This window comes from Pelodiscus sinensis, chromosome 1 (genome assembly GCF_052426305.1).
Source record: "Pelodiscus sinensis isolate ZL-2025 chromosome 1, ASM5242630v1, whole genome shotgun sequence".
NCBI lineage: Eukaryota > Metazoa > Chordata > Testudines > Trionychidae > Pelodiscus > Pelodiscus sinensis.
The window spans coordinates 107,454,412-107,471,471 of record NC_143052.1 but is presented as its reverse complement, the minus strand read 5'-3'; the positions used below and the strand labels follow the sequence as shown (position 1 = coordinate 107,471,471).

The window sequence follows — 17,060 nt, the reverse complement described above, 5'->3', positions numbered from 1 at the left end:
GTAGATCTGGTGCTTGCGGAGAACAGGCTCCTGCTCTGTCCCCTTGCTGCCTCTGATACAGAATTGGGGGGGGGGGGAAGAAAGAGGGATATGTATAGTCGATCGTAGTCTACCCTAGTAGAATACACAGTTGAGCTAACTAGGTTTTCGCAGAGAAGCAAAACTAGTGATGTGTTTACTCTATGCAGGTGTTAGTGACAACACTGTGTCAACACGGGCCTTTTGCTAAAAGTTCATGTGTGAATGCTTTTTGTTGGCACTTCTGTTCACAAAATACTTCCCTCCTTAATGAGCAGGTTTTGCCTTTCAGTGTATCTGCAGTTTTTTCTTTTGTTTTATCTTTTGGACTAGTTTTCTCCCAGGTTTCAGCCTGAGTGAAATTGCCCTGCAAAGTAGAAAGTAACATTTAATAAAGGTCTTGAGTAGTCAGATAATAAGACTGTCTTTCTCATTTTGTGATGTGTGGGGAAAAAAAATTAGGTAAGAGTTAATTAGAGTATATCACTTGAATTAGTTTGGCACCATGACAGTGAGAAACCACATTTAATGTGGGCCGGAAAATGTGCATGTTGTGAATTCCTTAATCACTAATGAGATATTTAAAAAAAAAATCTGTATTCTTACACTGACATTGAGACTGTAATAGTTCTGCCTCCTGAAAACACTTAACTGTTTTGCTTTCATTTATGATTGAGTAAGTCTGTGTGTCCCAATGGCCTTAGACTGCACCCAAAAACATGTTTCTGTTTTGGTCCACTATGAATATGTGACAGTTTCACACACCCCTGTCCATGCTTTATGAAATTGACTTGGATACAAAAATGCACAACTTGAAGGTGCTTTGGGCAAAATACCTCATATGACCAATCAATTTTAATGTCTGAGTCGGATGGATTTGTAGATCTGATTTTGGTGTATGTATCTCTCGTGTGTGTGTAAAGTTACAGATATGATGTATGAAATGGCTTTTGGTTTTAAATGTGCAAATGAAAGCCAACAAGCATGTTTCCCTCAATGTCTAGGGGGATCACCTGTAAACCAGACCCTTTTGTTCTTTTAAGTCTTAACAGTGGCTGATCTTATGAAGTGATGCGACCTCCCAAAGGGTATGTCTACACTAGCTCATTAGTTTGAGCTAGGTAGGCAAATGAGGGCAACCGGAGTTGCAGATGAAGCCCGGGATTTAAATATCCTGGGCTTCATTTGCATGTTCACAAGCACTGCCATTTTTAAATCCCCCTTAGTCCTGACTCCGTGCTCGCGGCTACACGCGGCATAGAGTAGGTAGTTCGAATTAGAGATCCCAATTCTAACTACCGTTACTCCTGAGGATCTCTAATTTGAACTATCTGCTCCGTGCCGCGTGTAGCCGCGGGCACGAATTTTGGACTAAGGGGGATTTAAAAATGGCAGTGCCTGGGAACATGCAAATGAAGCCTGGGACATTTAAATCCCAGGCTTCATTTGCAACTCCGGTTGCCCTCATTTGCCTACATAGCTCGAACTAACAAGCTAGTGTAGACACCCTAACTAGTTGGTGCTGACCAGGTAATTTTTCCATGGGAGGTGAGAATATACAACAAAATTCTCACCTGAAAGAGCGTCTATTAAAGATGCAAAGTCTTTCAGCTCTTTGTCTGGCATGTGATTCCCAGGAGAATGAACCAAAGACTCCAGGGGGGGAAGAAATGTCCTTGTTTTGAAGGCTTAGCTGGAATAAGAACAGTTTTAGGGTAAGTGTCTAATAAGTGTTAGAACTAGCTATGTGTTTATTTTAAATTGGTAATCTACTTTGCTCTGCCTGTTTTTACTTGTAGCCACTTAAATCCTACTGCTAGTATTTAATAAAATCACTTTTATTTACTATCAAGCTCAGTGTAAAAAAGTGTTACCTGTGGGAGCAATCAGTGTGTACATTCCCTCTTTCAGTGTTAAAGGGGGCTTGCCTAAAGGATTTATTTAAGTTTGATGCCATTTAGGCAGTGGTTTCCCTGGAGGCTACCTCTTCCTGGGACCTGAAGACTTTCAGTGTCTGTATTGCTCCTGGCGGGAGGAGGAGAGAGAAAGGGGATGGTGATCTCAGCTCTGTGCCTTGGCTGAGGGAGACCAGGTGAGCTGGCCCAGCAGGACAGGGTGGTGCGAATCCCCAGAGAGTAAGGAGGTGAGTGTCAGTGGCTTTGTCAGGACTTGGGGAAGCACCCCAAGGGGTCTTCTGTGACTGCATCCAGTTACAGTCCAGTATGAATAACCAAGCATAGGCTCACTAGGGCAGCAAACATAAAATGCTGTTTGAGATACCTAGGTGTTCTGAACAGAATAGAAAATAAAAAATCTGATACTCTAATGATCTTGTTCCATCTTTCCATGGCCTACAGAATCACAAACTGAGGAGTGCCACTGTGCCAAACTATTTTTTCATTTTGTGCAAATGCAGATCAGTTCTTCGTCGTTGTTGTTGGCACTTCTAACAGTGGCAGATGAAATATGACACTATGTTCCTAATTAACATTTTCCGGAAAACTAGATACTGCTTCTCCCAGTCTTAGAACAGATGGAGGATTTCTTCTAACCTCACTGTAGATTATACGTAAAAAGGTGACTGGGTACTCATTCTGTTTGTTGCCTAACGCTCCTTCCTGTTGATTTTTTTTTTCCATTATTTCTTTCATAGTATCTCATTCTTGTATATTCCAGTGGCATTTTTCAAATATTGTTCTCTTCCTTCCCCCGGTGTATTGGTTTTACCATCCCCACAGTTATTACTGTAGTAATACCCTGCAAGTAACTAGCTAGCATTGTGTTGGTACACAATTGAAATTCTGAAAATGTCATTCAAGATTTGCAAATAATCAATACAGAGAACAAACGGGCAGATGTTTAGTATTCTCAAGTTGAAAACTTCAGTACGCAAGCTGATTATGGAGGTATCTGAGCCATTAGAGCCATCATCTTTGAAAAGTCATGGCAGATGGGAGAGATTCCAGAAGAATGGAAAAGGGCAAAAATAGTGCCCATCTATGAAAAGGGAAATAAGGACAACCCAGGAAACCACAGATCGGTCAGCTTAAGTTCTGTGCCAGGAAAGCTCATGGAGCAAATAAATAAGGAATCCATCTGTAAACATATGAAAGATAATAATGTGATGATAAACAGCCAGCATGGATTGTCAAGAACAAATATCAGACCAAAGTGATAGCTTTCTTTGATAGGGTAACAAGCCTTGTGGATAAGATGGAAGTGGTAGACATGGTATACCTAGACTTCAATACAATATTTAACAGTCTTGCACAACCTTCTTATCAATAAACTAGGAAAACACAAGGTAGATGGGATTACTACAAGGTGGGTGCATAACTGGGTGGATAACTGCTCTCAGAGAGAAGTTATCAATGGTTGTCATGATGGGAGGGTATAACAAGTGGGGTTCCACAGGGATCAGTTTTGGGGCCCGTTCTGTTAAATATCATCTTTAATGATTTAGATGATTATCTAGAGAATACACTTATAAAGTTTGCAGATAATACCAAGCTGGGAGGAGTTGCAAGTCCTCTGGAGGATAGGGTCAAAATTCAAAATAATCTGCACAAACTAGAGAAATGGGCTGAGGTAGACAGGATGAGGTTTAATAAGGACAAATGCAAAGTACTCCACTTAGGAAGGAACAATCAGTTTCACATGTATAGAATGGAAAGGAGGACTACAAAAAGGGATGTAGGGGTCAGTGGACCACAAGCTAAATACGAGTCAACAGTGTGACACTGTTGCGAAAGAAAGCAAACATGACTCAGGGATGCAGTAACAGAAGTGTTTTTATCAAGACACAAGAAGTAATTCTTCCCCTCTACTCTGCACTGATTAGGAGTATTGTGTCCATTCCTGGACACAATATTTCAGGAAAGATGTGGAGAAATTGGAGAAGGTGCAGAGAAGAGCAACACAAATATTTAAAGATCTAGAAAACATGACCTATGACGGAAGACTGAATGAAAGAATTGGGTTTGTTTAGTTTGGTAAAGAGAGGACTGAGAGAGGACATGATAGCAGCTTTCAAGTATCTAAAAGGATATTACAAGGAGGAAGGAGAAAAATTATTCTCCTTGGCCTTTGAGGGTAGGACAAGAAGCAATGGGCTTAAACTGCAGCAAGGGAGGTTTAGGTTGGACATTAGGAAAAACTTCCTAACTGTCAGGGTGGTTAAGCACTGGAATAAATTGCCCAGGGAGGTTGTGGAATTGCCATAATTGGAGATATTAAGAACAGGTTGGAACAGACATCTGTTAAGGATGATCTAGACCATGGATTCCCAAACTGGGGGGGCGTGAAGAAATTTCAGGGGTAGCGTGAGGCGACTCAGCCCCTTCCCCATCAAATTTTGTTGCCCTGCTCAGTTCCCTTCTTTTTTTCTCAACACGTTTTGCTGCTATTTTGGGGATGTGGGGCATGAGGGTTTCTCAAAAATCAAAAAGGGGGCGTGATGCTGAAAAGTTTGGGAACCACTGATCTAGATCTAGATCAGTGGTCCTCAGTGCGGTGCCCGTGGATGCAATGGCACCCGCCGGGCCATTTATGTGTGTCCGCCGAGCAATCTGGGCTGGCCCGCCCCCGGGCGTGCAGCAGGTGCCAGCCCCACGCGCATGGGTGACTCCTGCCCTGGGGTTGCAGCACATGCTGGTGCTGGCTCTGGCCCCGGGTGCGCGGCACGTGCTGGTGCTGGCCCTCGGCGCACGGCGCCTGGGCAGCCCCTACCTGGGGTCGCGGCACGTGCCGGCCCCGGGCGTGCGGCCTGTGAGCAGCCCTGCCCCCAGGCGCCCGGCAGCCCCAAAACGTTGGGGACCACTGATCTAGATGGTGCTTGGTCCTGCCATGGGGGCAGAGGACTGGACTTGGTTACCTCTCAGGGTTCCTTCCAGTTCTATGATACTATGAAAACAATAGCAGTGCAAATCTGCTGCTGCTTTTTTGCAATATGTTCTATTTCTTTCATGCCTGATAGGATTATAAGTACAGATTGAACCTCTAAAAATCTGGGACTCTCCAGTCTGGGAACATCTGTTATCTGGAAGGACCACAGATATTGCTGGACCAGAGCACCCCAGCTATCCAGGGTCAGGAGCTGGGCTGGTGTGGGTAGCATGGGGTCGGCTGGGGCTGGGGACAGGGAGCACAGCTTTGTCCGGGAGCACAGCCCCAATGGCAGCAGGGCCAGTACCACAGGAAGCACAGTCCTGCCCAACTGGAGGCAGTGGGGTCAGGGTAGCTCCCAGCAAAACCCTGGCTGGGACCAGCTTAGTTGGGAGCATAGCCCTGCCCAGGCCAGAGGCAGTGGGGCTGGCATCTAGGAGCGCAATCCGGAATGGAGCCCAGGAGTGCAGCTCAGGTCAGTGGCAAAGAGCACAGCCACAGCCAGAGTGAGTGCAGTGGGGAGCATATCCCCAGCTGTGGGAGGGAAGTGCAGCCCTGGCAGGGCTGGGGGCAGAGGGCCTGTGGTGGGGAGCAGGCCCAACAGCTGGGAGAGGAGGCTTGACCTCCCCTGGTCCAGCAAACTCTGTTGTTTGGGACTGCTCAGGTCCCCAGGGTGCCTGGACCAGGGAGGTCCCACCTATAGCACTTCTGTTGCCTTCCATGCTTAATTAAATTTGTTTTAAGATACTGGTTTGAAGCCAGAACTCATAGTCCCTTTGTGTTTTATACATTATATGTCCCCAGAGAATGATTGATAAACATAGTAATAGGATTCTTATGGCAAGGTTTCCTCTCACTCCTTCAATTCAAGTTCTGGGGTGCTAAACACAATCTACTAACCATGGTAGGATAAACTGTGTTTTGTAACAGGTAGTTCCTGTGCTTTTGAAGAAAATGGTACAATAAGTTTGAAACGTAAAAATTATTTAGAAATTGAAAATATCTCCAACAAATATGGTGATGTAAACAAAACAAATATTTCTTTATTTTGAGTAATAAATTGTTCACTTGACAGGAACCCTGAACGTAGTATAGCCCATACATAAAATAAGCCCCTTGATGGGATGTTTGTTCCTTGTACGTATATTTAAATCGTAAGTGACTTATTAACAATCAACTTTGCAGTGAAAATGACTCTAGAAATCTTTTATGGTAGACATTGTCTCTTATTACTTCGCATTTGGGGTTTAAGAAACTGTGGTCAAAATTTTCAAACATAAAATCCTTGTAACTAAGATTGATAAAGCTACATTGAAACCATCTGCTTGTGTTTTCAAAATTCTGAGCACCTGGCAGCTCCCACTGAGCTCACTAAAGACTCTTACTTAGTTAAACTTTCAACATTTTCAGATCTGATATTTTATTTTTCTGTTTTTAAATTAGGAATTGTAGAAACAGTTGGGCATGAAATACTGTAATTGAAATTGAGATTTGGAAAGGGTGGATAATATTGTGTTAAGAGTACTGCATATGATGCCACACATACAATGTGATCTCCTGTTGTTGAGATTTCTTTAATACTGTGCTACAGATATCAATAAGAAAGGCCACAAGTCTTTGCTTGTGGTAGTAGGGGTATTTGTAGAATGACTCCTGTTACCTTGTTGCTTTTAGTTTTCAAAAAAGGAATGAGAAGCTAAGAACTGAATGAGACACTTAATTAAAACTAAATGTCAGATGAATTATGCAGGATTGTGTTCATAGAGTTAAGAACAAAATTAAAATTAAATTTCTTAATCTCTTACTAGCTCACACATTGGAAAATTAAAACACATTGGAAATTACAGTCTCGATCTGGAATTGCATCAAGCTTTCTTTAGACAAAGAAGATAACATACTTTTGTGCTTGTTGGCAAAAATCATATCATCTTTGGAGAATCCTAGCAGAAATTATAATAGAATGCTTGGAGAATGAAATAACAAAATATAGTTGAATGAGAGAGGGCCATTTTCAGATTCCTTCTTTATGTACCTAACCCATTATCACTGCATGGGTGATCGTATGGAAAAGCTGTTAGCTGTAGTTAGATGTCCACAGTAGTCTTCATTGAAGCAACTATTTGTCAATCTAGGTAGCTCAGTGTGTTGTTTTTGCAAAACCAATATAGTGAAAAGGGAAATATTTGGTCACTATTTGTATACATAATATAATTAACAAAATATTGATAGATCTGAAAGCTTTTGGGAAGCTCTCTTAATGTGACAAGATTTTTAAAACTAGACAGTATTGTTCATGTTACTAGGAAAGAACACACATGTAAGATGATTCTATTTATAGACATTTATATTAAGCAGTAACTGCAAGTGTGAAACCCAGTACCCATGGCTGCCACAAAATCATTCAGAGCTTTCTGTGTGGAGGTGAAATGTCAGAACATACTTGGTAGAGTGTTATAACTCTGCTATACTATGCATTATTCATTTTCTTTTTCTCCTCCCCTGCAGGCAGCAGCACGTGTCCAAAGAGCCTCCTAACTAAGTCTTGCTCAGCAAATAGCACAACCAGACTAGTCCAGCAGAACGTATGCAATGAAGCAGCTCAGGGAATAAATGGAAACGTGCCAGTTAAGCAGTCCCCACGTTCAGCTTCAAGTCCAAAGCCACAAGGTAAGCCTGATACAAATTCTCTGTTCTGCAGCTAATTGTCCAATTTGCTGAAGGAAAAGCTCAATCTCTGTGTTCCCCTTCTGATCCAGTGAAGATACCAGCATAAAAGAGCAACCATGAAATTGTGCATATTACTTTGACCATGTGGTATTTGCAAAGCAGTATTTTACTAGAAAATGGCTGTCAGAGAGAAGGTTTGTACTGCTGCAAATGAAGAAATATAGATATAAACACAAGTATTCCATCTGACCCCATGGGCCTACTGGCTTCCTTATGCGGATATGCAAATAGTGTTTTAGTTTCTTGTCTGGCCCAAAGAGCGATTGGTAGGTTGAGATAAGAGTGTATTCTTTCAAACTATGACCCTTGTTTCTATTATACCAGAAGTATCACTCTGTAATGCCTTGCATAGGTCACCCAGAGCTGAGACCCCACTGTGTGTTACTATTCTGATTCAGTCGGGGTAAGCTCTGCTGCTGCTAAACTGCAAGTCGGTTTCCTGAGCTACCAGTGTGTCTGCTTTGTCAGCAAACTCCTTGAGATTGGGTCAGACTTCTGCTGTGCAGGTAACAATGAGTGCACTTCAGTTCCTGAGTTCTCAGTGCATCCTCCCTTCTGCAGTGTAGAGTCTCTTCTGCTGCCCCCTTTCAGGAGTTATTGAGTTCCCTGCCTCCAGAGAGACAGAAAACATGCCAGCCTCTTACCGTATTTTAGCGAATATAATACGCGGGTTATATTTGTTTTTACAAACCTTGTACCCCCGCGGGGTATACTCGGGTGCGGGGTATACGTTGTTTTTTTTACTCACCTGGTGGTGAGCGCTCCCCCGCCTGTTCCCCTGCTGCACAGCCTCCAGGCGGGAGAGCGCTCATCTCCCAGTTCCTGCACAGGAGCACTCCCCCTGCCCCTTCCTGCGACTGCGCAGGAACCGGGAGATGAGCACTCCCGAGGCTAGAAGCTGCATAGCCGCAGGAAGGGGCAGAGGGAGTGCTCTTGCGCAGGAACCGGGGGATGAGCGCTCCCCCACCTGGAGGCTGGCATCTGCGCAGCCGCAGAAGGGGCAGGGGAGCACTCTCATTCCCCCGCCTGGAGGTTGTGCAGCCACGCGGGACCCAGGGGAGGTGAGTGCTCCTCCATCCGGAGGGTGGTTAATCCCTCTCTCTCTCCTCCCCCACCCCGGACCCATAGAAGCCTCTCCTTTCCCCCCTTCCCTCCCCCCCGCACAGTTTGAAAACAAGTCTTGTATACCCTGCGGGTTATACTTCTGCGTGGGGTATACAAGATTTTTTTACTCAAACTGCAAAAACTGCAGGGTATATTCGGGTGCGGGGTATATTCGCTAAAAGACAGAAGTTTGATTGAGAGTTTTATCCTTCATTTTGATACACAATACTGAGACTTTCTCATAAAGAAGAAGAAGTTAATTAACATAAAGCAGGTATTTAAGTGATAACAAGTAAGACAAGACACACGTGGTTAAAGTAAAACAGAACGTGCTTTCTAGTGACTAAAATATAACTTCCGCAAATTATAATCTGTGTTTCTAGCAGGTTTTTCACTGCATTAGTTCCCAGAGATGTGGGCCCCCATACCTGAAAGATCATCTTTCTCAGATCACAAGAGCTCTGGCCCCATGTGCCTATCTACTGATGGATTGATCACAAAATAGTGTCTTGCTTTTGTATTGTCTTTCCAAAGTTCATTAACCCTGTTTCAATAGGTAGGCAGGCTTCCTGGGAATGCAGCCTCCATTCCCCTTTGAAATTATTTGGTCACCTTCCTGCACTTGCTCACCTTTGTTCAACTTACAAATTCAGGTTGAGCTTCTGTAATTTGGACTTTCCTGGTCTGGCATTGTCGATGAGCCTGTGGGTGCTGCGGGACAGCAGCACTCGCACAGAAAAACTGGCTGGCTGGGGCCAGAAGCATTGCTGACATAGGGAAGAACGGAGCCTAAGGGGCAAAAGCAGCAGCCTGGAACAGAGGGGGTGATATTGATTTTCCCTGTTTCGAAACTGGCTGGGTTCCAAGAGTTCTGGACCAGGGATGTTCAGCCTGTAAAATGTCTGTCATTGTTCTTGGTCTCATCTTGTGTAACTTTCACTGGAGGCAGTCAAGGTAGCAAAACAATGGATTTAGGTACAGCATGTTACCAGTTTGCATGATACCTTATGCAATACCTTTTGGCTACAGGTTGTGGCAACGGTGAATTGGAGCAATGGGTGTGTCAGGCCTGCTGAGCTATGGTTTGATGCCATTTCGCATTGCAAAGCTCCCTGAGTGTGTTGCTAGTTTGTGAAAGGAGTCCTGCATCCCTAAGCTGGAAGGCTTTGATCCTATATTTGCGCTAGATCAGGGTGGGGAACCCCAGGGCCGGATCCAGCCCCTGGCTTGCCTGGAACCAGCTCCCGAGGCTCAGGGCTTCCCCTGCCACTCCACTGCGGAGCTGGGGTACATAATCACACTAGTGTGTCTGACTCTCCCCCCTCTCTCCCCGGAATGGATTTTTCTGTGGGTCAGTGGATCCTGACCCAAAAAAGATTTCTTGCCCCTAAACAAGATGGTGAGGTAGACAGCTCAAGTGAGTAGGAGAAGTTAGGGGGGAATTTCAGATTCTAGCAGAAATGGGGGACCTGTTTATAGTGAGGTGGTTTGGAGAGAGAGAGAAACTTTATATTGAAGGTTTTAGTCTTTATTTTTTGTTATGCAAATGTGCATGTTGAATGGAGGAAGTATATTTTACTTACTCTTACCAATCACGTGTTCTCCTTGATTTGCCTTCTAAAAATAGCTAAAGGGTAACAAGAAAACATATTACAAATGCATGAGAAGCAAGAGGAAGACCTAAGAACAGGGGTGGGCCCATTAGTTAATAAGGAGAGGAAGACGGTGACAGAAAATGCAGCAATGGGTAAATTGTCCTTTCTGTTTCAGTTTTTACCAGAAAAATTAGTGATCTGGTAATTAATATAGTGAACATAAGTGTAAATGGGGTAGGCTCTGAGGCTAAAATGAGAGAGCAAGTTAAGAATTACTTAAACAAGTTAGAGATCAGCAGGGCCTGACCAAATACAGAAGGAACTGTCTGAAGAGAAATCCGAGCCATTGTCTCAGAACTCCATGGAGGACAGGAGAGACTCTAGATGACCGGAAAAGGACAAATATAGTACCTATCTCAGAAAGGGGGAATAAGGACAGCCCAGAGAATTATAGCTCAGTCAAAAAGGTACTGAAGCCAATAATCCATCAGATGGTAAGCACATACCCATATGTTTACATATGTGCACTAGCTGTGCCCCCCCCCCCCCCCCCCCAGCACAGCAGGGAGACAGGAGTAAAGCCGCAGAGGCGGGGGACCCCGCCACCTCTGCGGCTTTGCTCCGGGGCAAAGGAGCAAAGCCGCACGGGCAGAGGGGTCCGCCGCCTGTGCGGCTTTGCTCGGGTCTCCCTGCTGCGCTGGGGAGTCCCCCCCAGCACACCAGGGAGACCCGGAGCAGCTTTTCTCGCCCCAGAGGACGCAGTAGCGGGACCACTGCGCTCTGGGTGGTCCCGCCGCCCGCAAGCTCCGGGGCGAGAAAAGCCCCGTTCGTAAGTGCGGATCCGACATAAGTCTGATCCGACATAAGACTGCCTGTATATGTTACCATGGCAGACAAAAATCTCAGCGCTAGGAATGAAGTTGTGGGATGTGGAACTTTTCACCTTGAGGTCACTGATTTAACATTTAGCTGAGGCTGCTAGTGACCAAAAGTCATTGAAATCTAAAAATGTTGTCCTTCTAAAAAAAAAATTTTGTCTTTTAAGACTGCATTTTTTCTCATGCTTAGTGACCTTCAGCTCAGGCCACGTTTTCACTTCCGAGAAGATAGCACTGCGGTTGTTGATCTTCTGGAGTATGATTTAGCAGGTCTAGTAAAAATCCACGATACTGAATGCTGAGGGTACCCCTGTCAATGCTGATACTCCTCTCTTCAGCTGTGGAGAAGGCTCTAAAGGTAGAGTTAAGGTACATTGACTCCAGTTATGCAGTTAACCTATCTGGAGTTGCTTGTAAACAAGGCCTCATACTCCACAGAAAGTATGGACACTGATCCTGTCTTCCTAAGAGAATTCCTCTACAGGTTAGTTTGAGGTACATTGCTGGTATGGTGGAAACTAGCATTGTCGTTGCCTATACTGTGTATAAATGAGGCATTTACTGTCTAGAGGTGTCACTCTGGCACCTTTTGTAAATATTACTTCATCTTGCATTTAAGGGATGGAAAAAGGCAGTGGGTGTAGAGGGTAAGTATTGGACTATTCCAGAAACATAAGCAAATTAAAGCTGATCTATCTGTACATAAAACCCATGGTAAAATAATCTTGTTTATAGTGAAGGTCATGTATAAACATTGCTCAGCTTGGTAGCCTTTATGTGTTGCCTGAATGTCCTGTTGTAATTTAATCCAAGCTAAACGGAAAAATAAGTTTTAATCCATAAGAACTAAAACACTTAAAAGGTTAATAGATGAAGAGAAGTAGGAAATCCATAAAAATTGTCTGATTTATTTTAAAACACCAATTTGTAGTAATGTATTGTAAATTGTAAGGTTATTTCTCTATTGGATAGCAGTGAACATGAAAAATTCAGCTAGTTTTGCTATTCATATTGCTTCCTCCTAGCCATGAATCCGATGTTCATCTCAAAAGAACCTCTTCCAGATAGGGCCACATCCAGCAATATTGTGCAGATTTGCAAACTAAAAAAGCAATAAAGCTATTGTAAGTAGTTTAGGACTTGGTGTGTTCAGGGTCTGCATTGTGCATCTCCCTCTCTACTTCTCTGAGTGCATTCAGGATAACAAAATTATCAAGCATTTTGTATTGGGCGTTTCTGTTCATAAACCAAGCAGACAGACATGAGGAATGGAATGAGGTGTAGCCACATAAACCAAAGCAATCCAAGTGTCTGAAATGGTTGGGTGTGCTCTGTGGAGAAGCTGGATTTTAACAGCATTGTAGTTTTAGTTTACAGTGCTAGCAGGAAATGGTTTTCAAAAATTACTTTTTGGGAGGTTGCTTTAGTCTTGCCAACCTTAAATATCTGTGATGAAAGGAAATAGGATAACAGACGTGAATTGCTGTGCCAGTTTCTTTGCTGTTAATAGATTAATCGCTAAATGACATTCTGCTAGCCTAGCAAAATTTGCGATAGATGTAACAGAAATAAAGCGAAGTGTGTATGTTTAATTCATCAGCTTTGTAAGTGTAGAATGACCATAGTTGTACATATTACCCATGATTCAAATTTGAAAATAACCTTGGACCCTGAACCTGCTTTTGTTCAGTGCAATTACTTGGTCTCTGTCTGAAAAGAAGTTTAAATCTTTGGAAGCTCATAATTCATTACATACCAGCGCTGATGCAGCCAGAGCAAGTGAACACATTGCTGAACAGGATCCAATTTAAAATTCTTTCCCCTCAATTTTGGTTATATTATTTCCTAGTGTTTTTAAGCAGAACACATGATAGTGTGTCAAAGGGTCGATCTATACTACGGGGAGAGGTTGAGCTAAGCTACGCAATTTGAACTATGTTAGTAACTTAACTCAAATGGATACAGCTTATATCTACTTACTATGGGATCTCCACTGTCCACTTTCCTGTCAACTGCCCTCTTTATTCCTCAGGGCTCCCTTCAGCAATATGTTGGCTCAACAATTCATAGATCACAAATTCGATCTGTAATGTTTTTGAGCTTAGAATCCTTTTTGCTTTGAAAATTGAGTGGAGGGAAGTAGGGGAGGAAGGCCCTAAACTGGTTTCTGGAACTGACTGGAAGCCAGTGGAGGGACTTAAGCATGTTCCTGAGGTGCTCATAACTGTCTATACTGTAAAGGAAGCAGGCAGGCACATTCAGTACCATCTGGTGCCTGCACGTTGTCAGATGAAAAATATGGCGGCTTACGTGTCACCACCTGCTTGGGGATGACCCATGCATGGATCGCGTGGATAACGTTCACAAAGTTCTCTAATAATCCAGAGATGAAACATGATAGTTTGAAATTAGCCCCCACTATGGATATGTCTGAACCCTAGAGTGGGCCTAGCTTCATCATAATCTCACAGAATGTTATAAACAAGACACACTGTTTGTTGGATGCTAATGTTCCTCCAGTTGTGTGATGTATCACACATGAGTTCTTATTTCATACCTAATGAAATTCAAGTTCTGTTAGTGGCAAATAAATAAAGTTCATTTACTGCACTTTTGGTAAGCTATTTTACAAAGAGATGTCTGTACACCTGTAGTTCTGAAGGATGTTCTAACTATAATTTAGGTTCAGCATCTGTGAGTAAACCTTTTGAGCCTCTCCAGGTTGATGAGGAGACTTTTTGTGTCAACCTGGTGGTCAAAAAGCTGGCCTTAGCGATACATGCGCTCAGCTGGACTACAATCTTGCAGCATTAAACCTTCATTGAATAGGAAACTCCAGCTAATGCCCAACACTGCAGCGCATCTCCTCAGTTATCCAGGCTATGGTGAGCCACATGAAACCTGTTCTCAGCTCTATATGCTGGTTCTCCATAGCATTTCAAATAAAGTTCTAGGTCTCTGTCCTCATTGTCAAGATTCTGAATGAGTTGGGCCCAGGGGAACTAAAAGATCTAAAGCTCCAGGGTGTATAACATGGCACACCTCTGGCAAAAAAGAATACAGGCAGTCCCCGACTTACGTCGGATCCGCACTTACGAACGGGGCTTTCTCGCCCCAGAGGCTGAGGTAGCGGATTGCTACCTGCGAGCTCCGGGGCGAGAAAGCCCCGTTCGTAAGCTGCTCTGGTGCCCCTGGTCTGCTGGAGACCGTCTCCAGCAGACCAGGGGCACCGGGCGGGTTCCCGCGCTTCTGAGGCTTTGCCAGAGCAAAGCCTCAGAAGCGCGGGAACCCGCCGCTGCTGCGGCTTCAGTCCCGGTGCCTGTGGTCTGCTGGGGACCGTCCCCAGCAGACCACAGGCACCGGGACTGAAGCCGCAGCCGCGGGGGGTCCCGCACCTCTGAGACTTTGCCAGAGCAAAGCCTCAGAGGCACGGCACCCCGCTGCCGCTGCGGCTCTGCTCCCGGTGTCCCTGGTCTGCTGGGGGGGGGGGGGGGGGCGCGGCTAGTGTGCCCCCCCCCCCCCAGCAGACCAGGCTTTTGCTTTGGACCCTGGAGCAGAGCAGCTGGGGGCAGCGCCGCTCTGGGCACTACTGGACCAACCCGGCAGCACCCCAGTTGCTCTGCCCCAGGTCCTGATTCAGCCGCTGCTGGTCAGTTTCAGCAGTGGCTGAATCAGGACGCCTGGGGCAGAGCAGCTGGGGTGCTGCTGGGTTGGTCCAGTAGCGCCGAGGAGCGGTGCTACTGGAGCAACCCAGCAGCACCCCAGCTGCTCTGCCCCAGGCGTCCCCAAGTCAGCCGCTGCTGAAACTGACCAGCGCTGACTCCAGGAAGCCCAAGGCAGAGTTGCTCTGCCCCAGGCTTCCTGGAATCAGCGCTGATCAGTTTCAGCAGCAGCTGACTTGGGGAAGCTTGGGGTTCTTAAGTTGATTCTGTATGTAAGTCAGAACTGGCGGTCAGTTTCAGCAGCGGCTGAATCTGGATGCCAGTTCCGACTTACATACAGATTCAACTTAAGAACAAACCTACAGTCTCTATCTTGTACTTAACCCGGGGACTGCCTGTATTCCCAATTAAGACTGAAATTCATCTTTGCAGGAGTCCAAGCTCTCTTGGTGGTGGCACTCAAAGAGATTTTTGGAGTGAGGGTGCTGAGCTGCATATAGACGCTATGCCCCCTGGTCTCTGCCCCTAGAGCTGGGGTCAGCAGCTGGGACCCCACATGAAAAGCCTAGAGATGGAGCCCCAGGCACAAGACTGGCAGCCAGCTGGGACCCCAGGACTGAGGGCCAAGTGACTGGTGGCATGGCCAAACTGGGGGTTGGCAGCAGGGCTGAGTGGGGCCAAGCAGGAGGCCAGTAGTAGAGCCCACAGACCACAGAGGCATGGGGCCAGCAGCCAGGATCATGGGCAGCAGGGGCGTGGAACTAGTATACCCAATATCTGGGAGCGCTGCAGCACCCTGCACCTCTGCTTCCCACTCCTGTGTCTCTTGGGAACCAATCCAATGTTTGTGGAATGATTGTCGCACAGTTAGCTCTGAGGCTGGGTTACAGCTGGCCTTTCACCACCCCAATAGGACTCAGTAAACATCACTGGTATTTTTTGGGCAAGGTGACCCTTCTGGCCACACATGGCACATCCCTTGTTTCCTTACTCATCCCAGAGCTTCTGGGAAGTGAGTTGTCGTGTCCCCCTCCCCCATTGAGTGTGGGTCTCAGCTTGGGTTCAGTCCCTGTGTTCTGATCCCATTCTGTCCCTGTTAGTCGCCCTGGTTTTGACAGAGAAAGTATCCATATCCTGGCCTGCCAGTTTTCCAGCCATCATAACCTCTCTAGTGTTGCTGTCTGTTAACGTGTTTTCAGGTTGGCATGGCAGATATTATAGAATCATTCTATACCCATTAATTCATAGGCCTCACTGATTGTTTTTGTTCCACAGCCAGTTACCCATTGGTTACATATCCCTTAATTTGAGTAGAAACCTCATAGGCCCCTTTTTCCTGAACTCCCTGGAACCTTTTCCTAAAAGTTTTGGTGTCACTTTAAACTTTTGCAGTAAAGCTCTGTTACAGTTATAGTATTTGCAGGCCACCCTACCCATAAGGGTAACAATGTCCAAGACCACCATCCCAGACAATAGGTTCCATATGTCTTCCTTCCTTATCTTATTCCATTCATATCCTATTGCAACAATCTTTAGGCACATATCCATGTCACCCCCTTCCCTAGAGCAAGGAAGCAATTGTGAGTGTATGCTTCCCACTGTTACACCTTGGTTCAGTGATGTGGTGGAAGCCTCAAGGGTTAAAGCCGATTACCTAGTGAAAACTACTGGATGATGGTGTAAAACAAATGATCTTTATTAAGTGGAATGATTTTTTATCAAAACTAACAATTAAAAAATGGTCTTTTTAACTAACAATTGCCTAATGCTTTTACAGGATAGAAAACTTGAACACAACTATACCTAACTGATTACAATTCCTAGATTACAATTTACTTATATTAAATCACTGTCTCTAATTTGCTTAACAAAAATACAAAAACAAAGACAATATAATGATAATAAAAACTCTGTCTAAAGCCAGCCCCTCTATGGTTATTTTAGGGCAGCTGGTGGAGTTAGTCATAAATTTACTTTTACAACTTAACAACTCTTGGACTTCTATTTCTAACACTTACACTTAGCCTAAATACAACACTACTACACAACACAAAATTATACGATTTACACAGTGTGGTTAACAGAACTTAGATACTCTTCACAGAAATACACAGTGAAATTAACACAATATAACTATTAATTAAACCAATAACTAATACATTTAAGCAATACTTACAAATCCAGCAACGATA

At 44.7% G+C, this 17,060-nt stretch overlaps 1 protein-coding gene across 8 annotated transcripts in view; it reads left to right on the top strand.

Moving 5' to 3' along the window:
• Positions 1-17,060, top strand: part of FGD4 (FYVE, RhoGEF and PH domain containing 4) — a 180,247-nt gene that overhangs the window by 103,377 nt on the left and 59,810 nt on the right. For all 8 annotated transcript variants that reach the window (XM_006114387.5, XM_075940356.2, XM_075940334.2 and 5 more), the window contains exon 2: positions 7,408-7,569. In XM_006114387.5, the coding sequence (XP_006114449.3) occupies positions 7,408-7,569 (162 nt within the window). The remainder of the gene's footprint in view (positions 1-7,407; positions 7,570-17,060) is intronic.